Here is an 18,533-nt window from a genome sequence, read left to right on the forward strand (position 1 = left end):
GGGAACGAGACGCAGGGCGTCGGCAAAAGAAAGTTCGGCGTCGCTCATGGTTGATAGATTTTGTTTTTTGAAGAATTTTTTTCAATTTTGTCCAAAGTGCGGTTAAAGTGTGTGAAGTGTTTGCATGCAATTATCGACTTACAGTGCAAGCAAGAGTCCTATCTTCATGTCCTGGAGTTGACCTGGTTCTTGTCTTCTTCTCTCGAGAAAAAGTTGATGAGTGCTTCTGTCAATGGTTTTTCGAAAAAATGTTGGAATCGATTTTTTTTTTATCGGATCCCACCGCTGCCACCATAAAATGTTATGCCTCAGCACAACTTGTTACACTTTTTCAAAGAAAACGCAGCACAAACACTACTAACAGGTTTTATTAACTGAAGACAATTTTTAGGATCTTTACACAGTAGTCGATAGCGCAATCACTTTAGTATCACAATAACTTTCCGCAACAAGACTTGAGTAGATTCTTTTTGATTAGAACAGCAGAGCTTCCTTATATATCCAAATTAGAACAAAGAAAGTACATGGTTCAGTTTAAATGGAAAACAAGAAAGATCAAAATCCATTCGGATGTTTGATATTGACAAATTGATACAATTATTGAACTAATGCATCAGAAGAGATAAAAACATAATTAGTTGCCTACATTAGCCTACAGATTTGGAATAACATATTATAATATTACTTGATTAATTGATTAATAACATAAAAAAATAGGGGTTCTTAACAGTATAAACATAAACACTTTAAGCTAAAGCTTGTTATTATTGCTGAGAGGCCATTTTTTTCAGTTGGTTATCTCCTTTAAATATATTTGACATTGTCGTAATTGAAATTTGTACCGCTTTCCTTTGCGGTTACCACAAAAGAAACATCGCAAAATCTAATTTATTGGAGTAATTTTTCAAAGAAGCGGGATTTGTTCGACATAATATTTAAGAATTCGTTTCGAAAATCTGATAACGTCATATTAAAACCTGATATAATGACTGACTTTAATTACATAGGCTACCTTGAAAATAGACTATTTCAACATTTATTTACTTTCGTAGAAAAAGCTATACATTTTTTTTGACCTTAGAACACTAACTTCAGCTTTTTATTGTCATGATCGATATAAGTACTGTGTTTGACGCAACGTCTAAAATCAACCCACGCCACATAAAAATTCAGAGGCGAGGTGGGAATCGAATCGCCCCCATAAAACTTTCTTGAACGTCTGAACAAAATGGATCTTAAAAGTAGTGTGTATATAAAAATTAGTCTTTATCACCATCACATTGACAAAGTTGATAACTTCATGTAAACACAGAGTGCTATTAATGTCTGTGTTTTTTTTTGTCGGTTGGCAACATATTTAAACTTTTATGATGGTAGGTATATTCGATTATCAATTTGACATTTATTACATACAAGTCACTAGCTGCCACCTACTCAACACGTTTGTTAGACCCGCTTATGTCAAAATGACAACTGTGAACTGATATACCAGCATTGCTATCAATATTTCAGAACTGCCAACACAAAAATTTCTTTCTATCGGGATTCAAGGGGTGACAACGACAACTCACTTGCACAGCCAGGGAATACTTACAGAAGAATCACTAGGCAAAAACATACAAAAAAAATCGAGACGGCAGACAGACAGACAGATGAAAACGGGTGACCTATTTCTTCGTGCTCTAGGGGTCATGAAAGGTCGAGAAAACGTCAACGGACTCGATTACAATACTTCCGTTGCTTACGCTCGGGAAGTAAAAAATCATCAGAATTGAGATAGGGAGGGTGGGCGGGGCTTACATTTTGCCCCTTTTTCTTTATATATGTTACAGCTAATATCCGAAATTCGTTATTATGCATAATAACTAGACATTTTAGGAATTATGCGTAATAACTAAACTTATCAGTTATTATGCATAATAACCGGAAACATTAGGAATTATGCGTAATAACTGAAATTTTTAGTTATTATGCATAATAACGGAAACGTTTAGGTAATATTGATAATAACTAACACAGAAACAGGAATTATGCATAATATTTTCCAAAAAGCTACCCACCCTGCCTCGCTTTCCCCTACATATCACATGTACAGTTGATTTAAAAAAAAAGGGACAAATTACAGTTATATAAACGTCATATTCCCATTGCTTTTCATTGATCTATGAGAACCTGAATTCCTCATAAAAGATCTACAACTTTTGTATTTACACTTTCTTTACATAACCTCAAAATTTATGCGAAAAATGCACATAACCGAGTTTTTGGTTTTTTATTTTTATCTCCCACAAAAATTTTCTTTTTGTAACGAAATTTGGTGAAAACTTACCTATTCTTCTACTACTTCTTCTACTGACTCCTGACTTCTGGCCAGCAAATACGTATGTAAATAAATATTTCCTGCCGCGTATGAAACAAAATTTTCCCCAAACCAATCTCAATCCTTTAACTACGTAAATTGTGTACAAACTAATAATAATAATTTTAATCTTAACAGAGAATGTAAAAGGCTCATATTCTTTCATATGAATGTAAGATCTCTAGTCAACAAATTTGATACCTTTAGAAACTTCGTTCTTCAAAATCCCCTCTCTGTTTTTGCCGTAACAGAGACATGGCTTCAGCCACTTATATTAGACTCTATAATTTCTATTCCTAATTATAACATGATACGTAAAGATCGTCCATCTAGAGGAGGTGGGTTAGCATTATATGTACCAGCAATGTTTAACCACAGTAGATCAGTAACGAAACTTCAGCAATATTTGCGGAACGGGTGTGACCTTGGGAGCCCGTTCCCGGGAAACACGAAGATTCAAATATTTCGTAGCCTTCGTATGTGATTCATATAATACTAATAATTGTACACAAAAATAAAAATGGGTGGCATGTACTAGTGACATTGGCCATTTTTTTCTTTCTTATAAATTATTAATATATTCAAGCAAAACATTTTTATTCAATTTTGACGTTTTAAACTGCGTTTATTAAATCCTTAACAAGTCTGACAAATAAGTTGTTCTCCACAAGTGAATTGCAAAATTTTTATTTCACTCTTAATATTTTTAAATCACTCACAAAAAAATAAAAAACAACCTCAGGAACATAAACATTTTGCTTATTATTTTTAATAGTTTTCACAGAATACAATTTGTTTACAATTTTCACTAAAAGGTTGCTGCAACTAAATCAGTATTGTTTGACATATTTGTTTGGCTCTGTGAGACGTCAATTTGGGAATTGTATAAATCCCACACCAACACAATTCCAAAGTGTGTTTCGGAAACTATTTACTACAGATTATTTCGATACGAGTGCAAGAACCAACTGTGAAACATTATTTTATTTGAAATGAAAAATTTGCTACGGTGTTCTTTTAAACAAACTTCCACAACACATCTCCCCTGTATTCCAGCCTCTTCAACAATGATTAAGTGATGTGAGTTACCGGAAACTCACCTTGAAAGAACACAACTGTTTATGGTATGTTTGTGGATACTCATTAATACGAAACTTCTTACACCACCACTTCTGCGAAGTTTGTTGTGAACTTTGCACATTCTTACGAAGTGGTACATCCTGTTTTAATTGTGTGACATTTTAAAGTCTCCAATGAAGATGTGATTTTTGGCGATTTAATGATACCACCTAAACATTTTGCAGTTTATACTCCGATGGGTAATACATTTTATGAGTTTTTCCCAATTTATGCACCGTAGTTGTTAACTGGTTTGCGGCTAAAAAACGAACCATACAAAAATACCATTCCACCACCCCTGCAAAGACTTTCCTCTTGATTATCTCGTTTCAGTTTTTATTAGTTAGAATTTTTTACACACTAAAATTTAAAAATAAATCTTGGACCGCTCAAACACGCACACATCGAAAATTAAACTATTTCGTTTAACCTGCAGTTTGTTGACCTCTTTAGCCTGGAATTTTCTAGTATTTTTTACATGTATCGTAAGTATCTATTACATTGTTAAAATAAATTTTACGTTTGTTTTTAACCTCATAACCCAACATCCCGTATGATCCCGTAATTAATATAACATTTCTTGTTGACAAAACCAGACAAAACGTTCACCGAAAACCTTAAAATGAAAAAGAAACTATGTTCTTCAAGGTCGGAGCACCTTTAGTGACGCTAGTGACCTCTTTATGTCGTTCCGTAAGCTCCCCATGTATTTCTTATGGAATCAGCTGAGACTTTCATAGCCCTGGTTTAACTTTACAGTTATTGATATACCTATTAATATTCCAACTGATTTAGAATTCCTATTTGTCAAAACCATTGTTAAAAAAGAAATTTTAATTATTGGTGTGATTTATAAACCCCCAAAAATTCATTATTCTTGTTTTGCTGTCTTAGAAGATATTTTTAATTTTCTAGCAATTAATAACTACGTCAACATTATTCTCCTTGGCGATTTTAACGCAGATTTACTTGTAGATGACCGTGATTCAAATTATTTGTTAAATCTCATGAATAACTATAATTTCTCTCAATTAATTGACTCTCCAACACGTGTTACTTCTACGAGTGAATCGTTATTAGATTTAATATTTATTAGTCCTAATATTCTTTGCTATAATAGCTGCGTTCATGATTGTTGCCTATCAGAGCACAACATAATTTCATGTGAACTAGCGCTAGATTTGCCTAAGTGCTTGCCTCAGTTTAAAAGAGTTAGATCTTTTAAGAAGTTCAATTCTGAGTTATTTTTCGAAGATGCAGCTAAAATGAATTGGAATAAAATTTATGATATTTCTGGCCTAGATGAAAAGGTAGATTGGTTTAACGGCTGTCTACTGTCGTTGTTTGATGTTCATGCTCCGGTTAAAACGGTAAAAATAATGCGCAACAACTATACCTGGTTTACTGATAATTTGAAATTCCTAAAACAAATAAAGCAGAAGGCGTGGAATCGTTACAAAAAAACTTTAAAACTTGAACACAAAAATTATTATTGCCAACTAAGAAACTATTACAATTCTGCTATAATACTAGAAAAACAAGCATATTACCGTCACAGTCTGGCCTCATGTGGCCGTAACTCGACCTTATTCTGGAAAAAAATAAAATCCTGGAGTAATATGACGTACCACAATGATTTACCTAACGTACACCCTTTTAATGACGTAGGTTTAATAAATCAATACTTTATCGGAAGTATTCCCCAATCAACTCCTGATGTCGAGTATCTATCCGAATTCTCATCCCAATATTATGATAACAATTCAAAATTTTCTTATCATCCCGTAAATACTGACACGATTAATGAACTCATTTCAAAACAAAAGTCTTACTCTGCTGGCCTTGATGGAGTATCAGGTAAAATGTTGCAAATTGCTCTTCCATGGATTTTACATCCTCTAACTCACATCATCAATTACTCTTTCGAACTAAGTCAAATTCCTAGCCAATGGAAATGTGCCTTGGTAAAACCAATTCCAAAAAAAGGTGCTCCAACCTGCCTTAAAGATCTCAGACCAATCAGCTTACTTAGTACATTGCTGAAAATAGCAGAATCAGCCCTCTTGCAACAATTAAATATATTTATATCTCAGGCAAATATTCTTCCTACTGTTCAATCAGGCTTCAGAACTCACTTTAGCACGACCACTGTTTTAAGTTCCCTAATTGATGACGTATTGAAAGGCTGCTGTGACAGTAAAGTAACTTCACTTACTTTATTGGACATGTCTAAAGCGTTCGATGCGGTTAATTTTAAGTTATTGCTTGCTAAACTAAAATATTATGGCCTTTCTGAAAACTGCGTAACTTGGCTCGAAAACTACCTTCTTAATAGATCTCAAGTCGTATCCTGTCATGGTTCTATTTCTAAACCTCTTACAATAAAAAATGGTGTACCTCAAGGATCTGTACTAGGTCCTGTCTTGTTTTCTATTTATACGGCTGACTTCCCTAAATATCTTCAACATTGTCAACTTCATATGTATGCTGACGACTTTCAAATTTATTATTCTTTTAATCCTGTATCTGAACATAACGCTCCAGAAAAAATTAACTCAGATCTTGAACGTTCACGTGAATGGACTTGTAAGAACTGTCTTTCCTTAAATCTTGTAAAAACTATTTCAATTACTTTGGGTACACCAAATAAAATAAGAGCAATAAACTCAGATCTTAATCTTCATATTGGAGGTACCACTATTTCTTCTGCCCGAGTAGTTAAAAGTCTTGGGTTACATATTGATAATCAGCTAAAATTTACTGACCATATAAATAAGATCTGCCAAACCACATTTAATGGATTCAAATTGATTTCCCCTTATAAGAACCTTTTAGACATTCGCTCCAAACGCCTGTTGACTGATGCCTTGATACTTTCACATTTAAACTATGCTGACATAGTATATGGTCCCTGTCTATCTTGTGTGGACAAATATCGTTTGCAAAAGATTCAAAACTTTTGTGTGAGATATATTTATTCTATTCCACGTGACACCCACATTACACCTTTTGTACGGAATTTAGGCTGGATGAAAATGCATGAAAGACGTTTTCATCACTTTATCAAACTCATAACAAAAATCCGACTTCATAATGAGCCTCACTATCTGCAAAATAAAATTTCAATTCGTAGTTTTGTACATGACAGAAACCTGCGACAAATAGATCTGACTGTTGACATACCTTCTCATTCTTTGAGTTCATATAAATCGTCATTTTCATATTTAGCTGCATATGTCATAAATAACGTTTTACGTCATTATTCCAACTTAAATAACCATTACATCATCAAATCTGTAAAGGATCTCTTATTGGCTGAGCAAGCAGAAATAAAATTAAAATTAAATTTAAATCTTTTTTAAATTCTGTACCTTTAATACTATCTATAAAAAATTATGTTCCTCTTTCATATTTACAACTTGTATTTCATATCTCATTTCCATTTCTTTTCAACATAGGGACAGATTGTAAATCAGTAATACTGAATCTGTTTTTTTTTTCCCTTTTGAGTATTATGCATTATTTATTTATTTTCGTTTACTTGTATTTTTTTTTTTTATTCATGGTACTCAATAAATTTATTATTATTATTATTATTATTATTATTATTATTATTATTTATGTCCCAAACTCACTGTAATTTTTTTGGTTCAAAATATTTATTTTTTTCCCTTATTTTGATTTAATATCGAAAAACCACCCTATTTTTCAATTGAAAATTCTCACGTCAAAATATTTGCTTTTTAAAAAAAATTGGTGTGCTTTTTGTTTGCTGAAATCTCTAGTTTCTGAAGGTGTAAAAAAAATTATACATTACTATGGCAAATTTTCACAGGAAATGCAAAAAAACGAAAAAACTCGAATTCAAAAATTCGTTTTTTAATTATTATGTAAAATTTGGAGCTATTTATTAAAATGTACACGTTAATTATTCGAAAAACGTAATATTTCATGTTACATTGATAAATTAAAAAATTGCAAATCGAAATATACTACTATAATTAACAACCAAATAAGTTAATACACTTAATACTTTATAAGACATCTACAATATTTTGTTAATGTTGTAGGATAATTTTTAAATTATATGCATAGGTGCCTATTTATTGCTGTTTTAAGATAACTTACATACCTGAATGGCCTACGGAAAATTTTAGCCCATCAGAAGAGTGAACAATATGATGATCATCTATAAAAATATATGTGCAGGCTGAGTTACTTGAAGAGAATCGTGACGAATTGATTTATTTAAAAGAAACTTTTGGAATCTACAGTCACAAGAATTTTCCTGTAAACAAGCAGAAGAAGATGCTGATGCTGACATAATTAAGATCTCGACAGAAACTGCCAGAGATACTAATAAAACTGTCATAGTTGTGGGTCAAGATATTTTGGTCCTTTTGAATCAATTGAATTCAAATAATTATGACATTTATTTTCTCAAACCAGGTTCTGGAAATGTAAAAGATTTATTTTTCACGTCCAGTAGTTTCAAATATGAATCTTTCAAAAATATCGTTGCATTTCTGTATTGTTTTTCTGGTTGCGATACAACATCTGGGTTTGCCGGAAAAGGAAAGAAAAACATCGTAAATTCATTGTTTTCTAATATATAAAATTCTCGTGTCATAGTGTGCGTAACCAAACTCTTCCGAAACGGTTTGACTGATTTTTATGAAATTTTCTGTCTATATTCGTTAGGTCTGAGAATAGGTCGTAAACTAATTTTTATACCCCTAGGGGGTGACCCACCCAAAAATTTTTTTTTTATTTTTCGGACAAAATTTGTTATTTTTATTTTTTTAAGATTTGGCTTCAAAAAATACATATAACCCTAAATTTTCACCCTTCTACGACCAACCCCCATGTTGTAGTAACGATATTAGTATCTTTACTTTCATCCACAGATACGCAAGGCAGGGTTCAAGATGGCTGTCGAATATGATCATTGTCGTACGATAAATTTTTATGTATAATTTATAATTTAATTTAATTATAATTTATTTATTTATTTTGATTTAATTTTTTGTTTAACTTCTAAAATATTCACTGGGTCTGTTAGTCAGACGATAAAAATTTGTCAAATTTGACCAATATTTTTCATAAAAAACAAGCAAACAAAGAAGATATCGCAAAAACATGGATTACAATTAATCAAATATATTTATAAATGTAAAAATGACAATATAACATTGGAACAATTAAGATTTCGAAAATCAATTGGCACGAATTAACTCATCTTTCATATTGACAAATCTCCCACCAAGAGAAGGCGTTTGTTTCATGGATTTTAAATTTTTGAGTTTATCAGTGTAACATGGAATCTTACTTTTTTCGAGTAATTAAAGTGTAAATTTTAATAAATAGCTTAAAATTTTACATGATAAAAAAAATTCGAATTCGAGTTTTTCGTTTTTTTGGATTTCCTGTGAAAATTTGCCAGAGTAATATATACTTTTTTTTACACCATTAGAAAGTAGAGATTTCAACGAACAAAAAGCACACCGATTTTTTAAAAAAAGCAAACATTTTGACGTGAGAATTTTCGATTGAAAATTAGGGTGGTTTTTCGATATTAAATCAAAATAAGGGAGAAAAATAGATATTTTGAATCAAAAAAATTACAGTGATTTTGGGACATAAATAGGTAAGTTTTCACCAAATTTCGTGAAAAAAAAAACTTTTTTGTGGGAGATAAAAATAAAAAACCAAAAACTCGGTTATTTGCATTTTTCACATAAATTTTGAGGTTATTTAAAAAAAGTCTAAATACAAAAGTTCTAGATCCTTTTATTACCTAGAACTTTGCCATTTAACTGTTTTCGATAGGACTTGTAGTTTTGCCGGAAATCGTGATAAACCGTTTTCTACCCTTAAAAGCTCACCCTCTTCCACTTCCCAACCTCAGATCACCCGTAAATTATGTTTCCTTTTATTTTTGTTATATTTTCTTCCCTTTCCAATGGGTATCATCCTGTTCTAAATTTTTTTGTTCTCAAAAATTATCTGCCCTGGCCTATTAGGCAATATACTTAATGACTAATGTTTCAGGTATTATGCATAATTCCTGTTCCTCTGTTAGTTAATATTACCTAAACGTTTCCGTTATTGTGCATAATAACTGAAAAATTCAGTTATTACGCATAATTCCGAATGTTTCCGGTTATTATGCATAATAACTGACAAGTTTAGTTATTACGCATAATTCCTAAAATATCTAGTTATTATGCATAATAACGTATTTCGGATATTAGCTGTAACATATACATAGCCATCTTTTCATAACAAGAAACTTGAAACGTTGTTAAAATGGTTTCTGCAAGGAAATGTGGATTTTGCAATAATGGCGCGGAGCCTAACTGCAAAATCGATATTTCCTTATACAAATTTTCCACTTTAAAAAGGTTTAAATTTCAAGTTGTAAAAGAAGTCTACACATATTAAAACAAAAAGCCCTATCTCAATTGTGATGATATTTTTTATTCGCCGTGAACCAAGGGGACTGAGCTTAATGCAAAATGCCTATTTATTTACAAGAAATTAAAAACATGTTTTTGAGTATCGTGCTGTTCATAGAATGCTATGTATATTAAGAAAAAAAAAGACAAAATATAAACCCCGCCCAACCACCCCATCTCAATTGTGATGATTTTTTTATTCTTAGAAACTGGTAAATGGTAAATTATTGTAAGGAAATATGGACGCGTGTCGGGAAATTGAAACGTCAATGTGACACTCGTGTAATTACTTATGATAATTTTTTGGAGAAAAATGAGGATTGCCGTTAATCTGTAGATTTTATTTTCAATTACATTATTCAAGTACTTGTGTCGAGTGTGCTTATCTGTTCAATAACTTGACACACATGACCACAAGACGTCGAAATAACAGCCAGATTAATTTTTTTCGGAAGATTCTAATGAGTCCCAAAAATTTTGATTCCCTAAATCGTTGTTGGTCTCCATATGTATGTGTCGCTTCTCGGGTGAAGAAATCTTCAAAAAGTTTAAATGATCATCTTTGGCTGGTTCCCAAACAGTTCCATTTATACTTGGTGTACTAAAAAATGTTTTGGTTTAAACTTACAAACCCTCCGAAATCACTTACCCGGTCTTGGCATACGTAACCAACATGTCAATGAAAATGTCCTTCATTTTAAGCTGATTTTTGGTCAAAGCTTTCTCGTTTTCACCGTAATAAAAATATTGATTGTCATCACCGTGTGAAATAACTAAAATTAATAACTTTTCAAATTTAGATCACCAAAAAAAGTACCTGGTACTGTTTTTATCTCCGGTGTAGCTCAGATGAAACAAATACACAGAAGCATTGGTAACTGCAGCTTGTACCAGTACTGATTTCACAACACCATGAATCATTACTCCTTCCCCAGCAAGCCTAACGAGATTGTCAAAATTGCTACCAGCAAATTTTTCGTTTTTTCCTAAATAAAAGTCTTTGATTTGTCTTGCCACATCGCCCCAGTGATTTTTCGCAACTGTGTAGTTATAGTAGATCATGAAGGGCGCCACTTGCTCCCACTTCTGGTTCATGGTCTCGATTCTATCCCTAAACCCTACATACAAACACTAGCAAAAAAATTAAATCAAAGTGGACGTGTTACCATCAACTATAAAATAACCTTCATGTTCCACGAAAGACACTAACCACGGCAAATCTTGCACTTGCCCCGTTACGAGTAATCCATATGGGTGCTCGGACAGAAATGAGTTTGAGCCTTTTTCTAAAACCAAATTAAACGGAACCGGCGCATGATTCTTGTAACCACAAAACAAACTCATTTTGGACAAAATTTGTTGATATGGTCGTTGTTTCAAACACTCTTTTAGCTTGTGGGTGGGTGCTTCGGGACACCCAACCGCTAAAGCCACAGTTTTAGCTTTATTCGAAGCTTCCGCTTGAACCACCCATGAATTTAAAGCAGACCCACTTTGCGAGAAACCCCTATGGAAAAGACCAACACTCATGGGAGATAGATAGTGCAAGTGAACGCTAGCACCCCCAGCTGACGCTCCAGTCAAAGTAACCGACCCAGGGTTACCACCAAAACTATATATATTCTCTTGAACCCACTTTAAAGCTAGTACTTGATCTTTGAAACCGTTATTTCCAGGAATAGCGTCATCTTCGGTACTCAAAAAACCCAAAATCCCTATACGATAGTTGAAAGTGACGAAGATAACGTCGTGATCCATTAGATATCCAGGGTGGGCGTAATTGTGACCACTTAAGGTACTAAAACCGCCGCCATGGATGTGTACGATTACGTCTAGATTGTCAGTGACGTTTATAAGGATTCGGGGGACGTAAACATTGACGTATAGACAGTCTTCGTTACCGGACATTGTCGATTTTCCATAAATGGTGTGAATTTGGGCACACTCTTGGAGGTGGGTTGCATCCCACGTTCCGTCCCATTTGTCGATGGGTTGTGGTGCCTACGACAAGGTTTGTAATTGGGTTTTAGGTGACGATATTCTACCTCGAAGCGTTTCGTTCCAATTGGTGGCTTACCATATGGGATACCATCAAAGGCGGAAAATTTTTTGTGTTTGAAAGATGTTTTGTAGTGGCCACGGATTTTTCCCAACGGGGTTGTAACAGTGGGGTCGCTAGCTTCGAAACTTAAACAGGTTGCTAAAAATTAATTAAAGTCCAGTTTAAAATGAAGTTTAACTGAAAATGTGTACCAGAGAAAACTAAGATTAATAGTTTGTACGCCGACATTGTGTTTAATGCTGTTTGTGGTTATCGCTGTTCGAGGTCATGATGACTATCGAATGTGTTTAAAAATACATAAGGATCATAAATTAATTGATGTTATTGATTAATTTATGTTTCCAGTTAACTTACGCAGAAGATTTTTTTAAAACTGAACGAAATAGGGTTTGTTTTTAACTTTAGAACTTTGTCGGTCTGAGTAACTCATTTTGAAAAAAACAACACATTATAAATTAAGTGTTTATCATATATCATTAGAAGTAATTTAGAGCTACAGTTTACACTTACGTTCAAATACAGAATGTGGTTTTTTCTATTTAAAAGTTATACGCATCAAAATTGTGTTTGTTTAACTGAGAACTGAAAATCAAACATCAAAAAACCGAAAATCCAAAAGTAAAAAATCGAAATAGCTAGCGAGAAAAAGAAAAATCAAAATATGGAGAAATCGAAAATTGAAAAGAACGGAAAAACGGGGAAATGGTAAAACTGGGAAACGGAAATAGGCCAAATTAAAAAATCAAAATATCCAGATCTGGATAAATCGGAAAATCAAAACATTGAAAAATCGAAAAATTTTAAAAATGAAAAATTAAAAAATCGAAACATTTGAAAAATTCGAAAACTTGAAAAATTGAAACATCGAAGAACTGAAATGGATTAGCGACATATCATGCTTACTATAACCTTAAAATGTTTGCAAGAGACCTATGTTTTGCACTCCAGGAATCACGAAACGTCGAGAAAACATGAAATTCGCCGTTCGCGTAATGGATCCTATACAATATTTCCTGAATTTATGTTCGGCAAGTAAAATTCTAGAGGTTATTTTACAAAGAACTTCTCTTTAAAGTACACTACAGGATTGCAAATTTTATTTTTAATTTATTTAAAAATATTATCTGACGTTCAAAAGAGTATAAGGAATAGAGAAAAAGAAGAAGTTTTAATAATATCTTCAAGTGGAGTTATCAACTCTGTCAAAGTGATAAACGTATTAATTTTTATATACACACTGTAGTACCATTATAACTTAACTTTTTGGAAGCAGCAAAGAAGAAACGGAAAAGACCCGAAAGAACATGGAACAACAAAAAGGGGTCGGAAGTGGAAGGAAGCGAAGAATAAAGCAAAAGACAGAAAATGTTGGAAAATATCTATTACCTCGATATCAATTGTAGAATGGGTGCAGATATGTAAACTTTTTTCAAACGTTAAAGAAATTTTTTTTCACAAAATGACCACCATTATCAGTTAATAACGCACGGGGAAGCTTATCATATTTTCCAACGCTGTTTTCCTTTTATTAAAGTAGATACTAATACTACTATATATTCGTACTAAAATAAATACATAATTCTACTTACCAGCTCCTTGAGTTTTAACACCAGCCTTACGTTCATGGCATCTAAAAGTTAATTTTCAACAGTTTTAGGCGTTCCTTTAAAAACTGTTGCTTCTTTCACATGATTTGGTAAAGCAGAGTTTAATTCAGCGGTAAAATTAATCAGACCTCGAAATATACCTGGATTTTGTGTTCGCGCAGAATGAAAATTAAAACGATAGTAACTCAATCCTGCCGAGCACGGTCGAAACGGGACCGCGGTCCAGTTGTATCAGGCGGCTAAGACGTGTGATTTCCATGGCAACAGTGCAAACAAAACATCGAAATCAGCCATGATTCGATCTCTGTGCCTTGTTTTTATCAGCAATAACATATCATATATCCAAGACACACATCTTTAGATGTAAGTGGATGTAAGTTTTGATACATTTTATAGAAGTGGAGCGAGATAAAAAAATTAGTTTTTATAATTATGACACAAACAACCGGAAAATTTTTTGAATATTGAAAATTACTATTTTACCATGTCCAGTGTGTTGGTAGACGTTGTAATTTTGGGGGGCATGTGCCCTTGTGCCCCCCGGCACCAGCCGCCCCTGGTAATATATATGATGAGTGACAGTCTGATTCACAAAAAGATGCTCTAAACTCTAAGTCAGTCAGAAAATTTACTTACCACGTGATTAATTAATTTTGTAATTTATTCAGATTACTCTCTCCATGACCGTGCTTAGAAATCCGTCTAATCAAAGATCTCATAAGGAAAAATATTTAATTACTAGTCACAAAAATACATCTATATAAAAATTGGCAACAACAATTTTTTACTAACTTTATTATAATTATCTACATATAATTTATTTGTATGATAAGAAAGCTAACAATACTGGAGCTGATTAACATTCCACAAACCTGCATACATTCAGTTTACTTAGCGCAGCAACACGATTAGAATTTATCAGTTTAACTTAAAAATACCAGAGTTAGTAAAATGAGATTAAGTTCACCTGAAGTAAGTAATAATTACAATGTCAGTCCTTCCCTAAGATAAGAATATAGGTACTCCAATTTCCTAAAAAACCTACCCTTTTATAACATCAAGAGATTACAATTATATATCACATTTAAATCCTACCCTATTTGTACTTCCATAACAGCCACAAAGTACAAATCAGTCGCCTCCTCAATTGTACAAATTCCACAACGATATCATCCCATCTGCCCCACTAGCCGCCATGATATTCGCCTCCCAGTACCTCACATTCTTAGGAGAGAACTGAACATCAGTCACCGCTCCCCTATGCTCACTCAAAACCACCAACAACCTCAAACTCTTCCACGAGAACATCCTCAAACTCCCATCCCACCCCCCACTCACGAAGATCTTCCTATCCCTTCTCAATTTGACAGTATTGCACCCATCGTTTGTTATCGAAATTTCGCACTTCAACGTGATATTAAAATTCCGATCTATCGTAAAGATCTGTAACGTGTTGGAGGCGTTTCCACATATGCCACGCCCACTAACCGGATCAAACGTCAACGAGGTTATGTATTCGCGCAATTTGATATGTCCGCAGGGCTGGGAGGTGGAGTAATCCCACAAAATCACGTCTCCCGTCTCGTATCCACCCAATATGTATATCTTCCCCCCAAGTTCGACTTTCTGGAGGCACATCACGTTACCCAGTTTGGGCTTGTGGGGGATGAAACGATTTTGTTTTGTCATTGTTTTGATGTCGATAATGTCTAGAGTGCTGTCTTCTTGAGGGGCGATGAGGTTCTCGTTGAGGAGGAGACTGCGGCAGTAACCGCCACTACATGTGTAGGTTTTTGACAGTTCGTAGTTGGAGTTGTTCTCGATGGTCCACAGTTTGATTAAACCGTTTTTTTCTTGGGTTATTATGTCAGTTTGGAGGGAATGGACGGCTTGGATGGACTCGCCCATTGTTTGTTTGTGCTGGAGACGGTTGGTCTGAGAAAGAGAGATTAGTTACACCCAGATGAGACACCAATCAAGATTAAATAAAATCAAGAAGTAGTGAAGCTCCGCCCACCCGACCAAAGCCCAACCCTCTTTGATAACGGGTTCACTTGCCAATTTAGTAATTTCTTTGTTCTCGTTTGTTAATCTAACAGTGTTTTAACAATCTATGGATGTCTTTTGTACTTTATTCGAATCAGATTATTTTGAACTTTTGATTCTTTCAACGGAAATGATCCGCCACTGGTTAAAGTTTAAGTGACAGATTTTTTTCTTCTCGTAGTATTTGCACTCTACCATTGAGCCAAATACCGAAATGTTACATTTTTTCGACAACCACTTACAAACGAAATAAAATAAAATTGTACATATTAAAAATCGATGCGTCAATAAAGTGTTGTTAATTTACTGTATTATGATTAGGAACTTGGTTGTGATTTTCAAAAACTGTAACACATTTTTTATCTGATACTTTAGAAGTGCACTTTTCAGTCCTCAAACACAGACATTTAAAGTCAAAGATTTTGAAATTAGGTGGGCGTGACGGCGCGGAGTTTTGAATCAGGCCCTACACTAAAGCCGCTAGAACCACGTGCTAAAATCTGGGCGGAGTATACCTTAAGCTCCGCCCACTTTTCAGGCATTTAAGTTAAATTGGCTCTCAATGTGAACAATTTAGGCTTCATGGAATCTGCATATTTAATGTGTCCTTACTGGAATGTCGAAACCAGTTAAGTTTAATCTGTTTTTGCTAATATTACTTGACCTAATTCTTTTGCACTCACCTCCAAATCCCAAAAATACACAAACCCATTTTCTGTAGCCGCCAGCAGTCTCGAAGTGTAATTTTCATTGGTGGTAGGAAAACACAAACTGTGAATATGGTCCATGTCACTTTTTAAACAAAACACTGGATCTGGGGGTAGAACAGCCATTTTTCGACTTAATTTTCACTTACTTTTATAGGTTGTTTTTAAATTAAATGCATCACAAATACTAATTTTGTGAAAAAAGATATTTTACTACAACGAGACGTGTTCATGCAGATTTTTCCAGACTTTTACGTCATTCATTTCATCATGAAATTTTACTTAACTGATTATTTTTATTTATTTTAACGGAAAAATAATTTATTTAGCACTTTGCACTTGTGTTATCACAGTTCCGTACGTTGACATTTATGAACTGTCATTATCGTCATTTGTCAAGGCTGACCAATGCAACCAACTTTACACATTTATGAAACTATTTGAAATTAATTTTGTTGAATTATTGTTTTATACGTTTCAAGAATACACACACGTAGTTTTTTTTAATAAAAATAATTTATTTAGCACTGTAAAACTTAAACATTACAAATATATCTTGAAAGAGCTAGTGCGGCAACTTGCATTACAGCACCAAATTATAACGTGTGTGTGGCTACAATACCGCGCTCGGTTCCAGAAGAAAGATTTCGGTTATAGTAAGTTATTGAACTGAAGATTTTCTATAAACTTTGAATTTAACGTAAAACAGAATCTATCATTAATCAATTTTCACATTCCTTTTCCCACTGTTCTACACTGTGAATTATCATCACCCTCAAAATCCGTTCAAAGTCTTCAAATTTACAATCAAAGTCGCACGTCTCGACAAAAAGCTCATGCAAACCGGTACTGTTCTTGAAAAAAACATTAACATGAAATTCTCCTCCGTTTTCATACAACTCTAACAGAATAGCACTCGAATAAGGCGGAACTTCATCGTTGAAAGCCCCTAAAGTTGTCAGCACTTCAGCTAAAGTAGAATCATGTCCTGAGAACGTCAGCAACTTCCTCATATTAGTCCCTTCAACAAAACCTCTGAAGTTTCGAACGATTTCCCCCATTAGTAAACCAGTTTTAAGGCGTGCCAACTCTGCAGTGTAACACGGTAGTTTAAATTTGAGCAGAACAGCTGCTTTCATTTTGTCAGGATAAACTTCAGCAGTCCAATCAGGAAGCGTTTTGTTCGCCAGAAACTGAGAATGCAGGGCATTGTATATGTCTTCTACGTCGTAAACATCATTAATATCGTTACCGGTTTTGTTACTTAAAAACTCGTACAGATTTTTATTGATAGAGTTAATTTCGGTGATGTGGGGTGATTTGAGTAAGTCACTAAAGATGCGTTTGTATTTTTTACATGGTTTCTTCATGGCGAGAAGAGGATCCTCGGTACGGGGCGCTGTATGTATGGGTATTGGTTGCCAGTTGATGTTTTCATTGAACTTGTCATTGTCTAAAGGGGGGTAGAGACCTGCAAGAGTCACTTCTGCAGACATCAGAGTTCTATCTACATCCGTTGAAACAGCACGGATGTGTCTAGGTGAATAATGTGACGGCAGAAAGGAGGCATAGCGGTTGTTAAGCCATAAACCCAACTCGTACTGCCGCTGGATGCCCCTCTAAAAGTATAACAAAATTAAATATTAAACATATGGTTATGGCGTACATAAATTTGAATCAAATTCACTTTTAATTAAATAAGTGCCTAATAAATCGCATTTGCGGTTTTTTGTCATCCTATTCAAATGTTGAAATTTAGGGTTTGGCTCTCCATTCAACGAATTATCCATTCAACTAAACCTTGACACACCATACACACCCGGTTTTACTTAATAAATTTTAAAATGTAGCTACTTAAGTACTTTGGTTAATTGCCCAAACCCTTCAGGCCAGTGCGACTCGTCGCTGTAGAGATCCGTCTTAAATGTGGTGTAGGGATTTCGATCTCCATGCCTGTGTATCTGTGAGAAACCAAAAATTAATAAGGACATTAAAGAACCAAATGTGCTTACCACAACAGCTGATAACAGTTGATTAGAACTTGTCACTGTTACTACACTAAAAATAATTAGAAGAAACATTGTACGTTGTACTTTGATTGTGGTTGAACGAACACTGAATTTAGACGCCCACTGAACGTGTGTCATTGATTGAATAAGAAGAGGAAATAAAAAA

The 18,533-nt window shown here is 33.9% G+C and overlaps 3 protein-coding genes across 5 annotated transcripts; all 3 read right to left on the reverse strand.

Annotated features, from left to right (window-relative positions):
* Window positions 1–10,256: 10,256 nt before the first annotated feature.
* LOC135138376 (venom carboxylesterase-6-like) lies at window positions 10,257–12,302 on the reverse strand. 2 transcript variants are annotated; one of them, XM_064068341.1, is made up of 6 exons: window positions 12,190–12,302; window positions 11,982–12,136; window positions 11,103–11,937; window positions 10,761–11,054; window positions 10,586–10,709; window positions 10,257–10,537 (listed from the first exon to the last, which is right to left on the reverse strand). In XM_064068341.1, the coding sequence occupies exons 1-6, from the start codon at window positions 12,224–12,226 to the stop codon at window positions 10,375–10,377; spliced, it is 1,608 nt and encodes a 535-aa protein (XP_063924411.1). In that variant the 5' UTR covers window positions 12,227–12,302; the 3' UTR covers window positions 10,257–10,374. The 2 variants fall into 2 exon arrangements, with proteins under 2 accessions (XP_063924411.1, XP_063924412.1); XM_064068342.1 differs by lacking the exon at window positions 12,190–12,302 and having other exon boundaries at window positions 12,014–12,130.
* Window positions 12,303–14,383: 2,081 nt separating this feature from the next.
* Window positions 14,384–16,736, reverse strand: LOC135138366 (guanine nucleotide-binding protein subunit beta-like protein 1). 2 transcript variants are annotated; one of them, XM_064068332.1, is made up of 3 exons: window positions 16,335–16,736; window positions 14,701–15,540; window positions 14,384–14,646 (listed from the first exon to the last, which is right to left on the reverse strand). In XM_064068332.1, exons 1-2 carry the CDS (start codon window positions 16,482–16,484, stop codon window positions 14,749–14,751), a joined length of 942 nt encoding a protein of 313 aa, XP_063924402.1. In that variant the 5' UTR covers window positions 16,485–16,736; the 3' UTR covers window positions 14,384–14,646; window positions 14,701–14,748. The 2 variants fall into 2 exon arrangements, with proteins under 2 accessions (XP_063924402.1, XP_063924401.1); XM_064068331.1 differs by having other exon boundaries at window positions 14,384–15,540.
* A 150-nt stretch (window positions 16,737–16,886) lies between these two features.
* Window positions 16,887–18,521, reverse strand: LOC135137810 (lysosomal acid phosphatase-like). Its single transcript, XM_064067556.1, has 3 exons — window positions 18,371–18,521; window positions 18,221–18,319; window positions 16,887–17,977 (listed from the first exon to the last, which is right to left on the reverse strand). Exons 1-3 carry the CDS (start codon window positions 18,503–18,505, stop codon window positions 17,081–17,083), a joined length of 1,131 nt encoding a protein of 376 aa, XP_063923626.1. The 5' UTR covers window positions 18,506–18,521; the 3' UTR covers window positions 16,887–17,080.
* Between the last annotated feature and the right edge of the window lie 12 nt (window positions 18,522–18,533).

The sequence above is a fragment of the Zophobas morio genome, unplaced genomic scaffold (assembly GCF_036711695.1).
Source record: "Zophobas morio isolate AGI-343-1 ecotype UQ-CSIRO unplaced genomic scaffold, CSIRO_AGI_Zmor_V1 ptg000030l, whole genome shotgun sequence".
Lineage (NCBI taxonomy): Eukaryota > Metazoa > Arthropoda > Insecta > Coleoptera > Tenebrionidae > Zophobas > Zophobas morio.

What these genes read in the sequence shown, in the direction of transcription:
- LOC135138376 (XM_064068341.1), bottom strand. Translation starts at nt 12,226, where the DNA reads ATGTCGGCGTACAAACTATTAATCTTAGTTTTCTCTG. An exon ending in ATTAATCTTAGTTTTCTCTG is followed by an intron (nt 12,137 to 12,189) that starts GTACACATTTTC and finishes ATTAATTTTTAG; the next exon opens with CAACCTGTTTAAGTTTCGAA. An exon ending in TTGGAACGAAACGCTTCGAG is followed by an intron (nt 11,938 to 11,981) that starts GTAGAATATCGT and finishes ACCTTGTCGTAG; the next exon opens with GCACCACAACCCATCGACAA.
- LOC135138366 (XM_064068332.1), bottom strand. Translation starts at nt 16,484, where the DNA reads ATGGCTGTTCTACCCCCAGATCCAGTGTTTTGTTTAAAAAGTGACATG. An exon ending in TGTATTTTTGGGATTTGGAG is followed by an intron (nt 15,541 to 16,334) that starts GTGAGTGCAAAA and finishes TCTCTTTCTCAG; the next exon opens with ACCAACCGTCTCCAGCACAA.
- LOC135137810 (XM_064067556.1), bottom strand. Translation starts at nt 18,505, where the DNA reads ATGACACACGTTCAGTGGGCGTCTAAATTCAGTGTTCGTTCAACCACA. An exon ending in AACTGTTATCAGCTGTTGTG is followed by an intron (nt 18,320 to 18,370) that starts GTAAGCACATTT and finishes GGTTTCTCACAG; the next exon opens with ATACACAGGCATGGAGATCG. An exon ending in GGTTTGGGCAATTAACCAAA is followed by an intron (nt 17,978 to 18,220) that starts GTACTTAAGTAG and finishes TTATACTTTTAG; the next exon opens with AGGGGCATCCAGCGGCAGTA.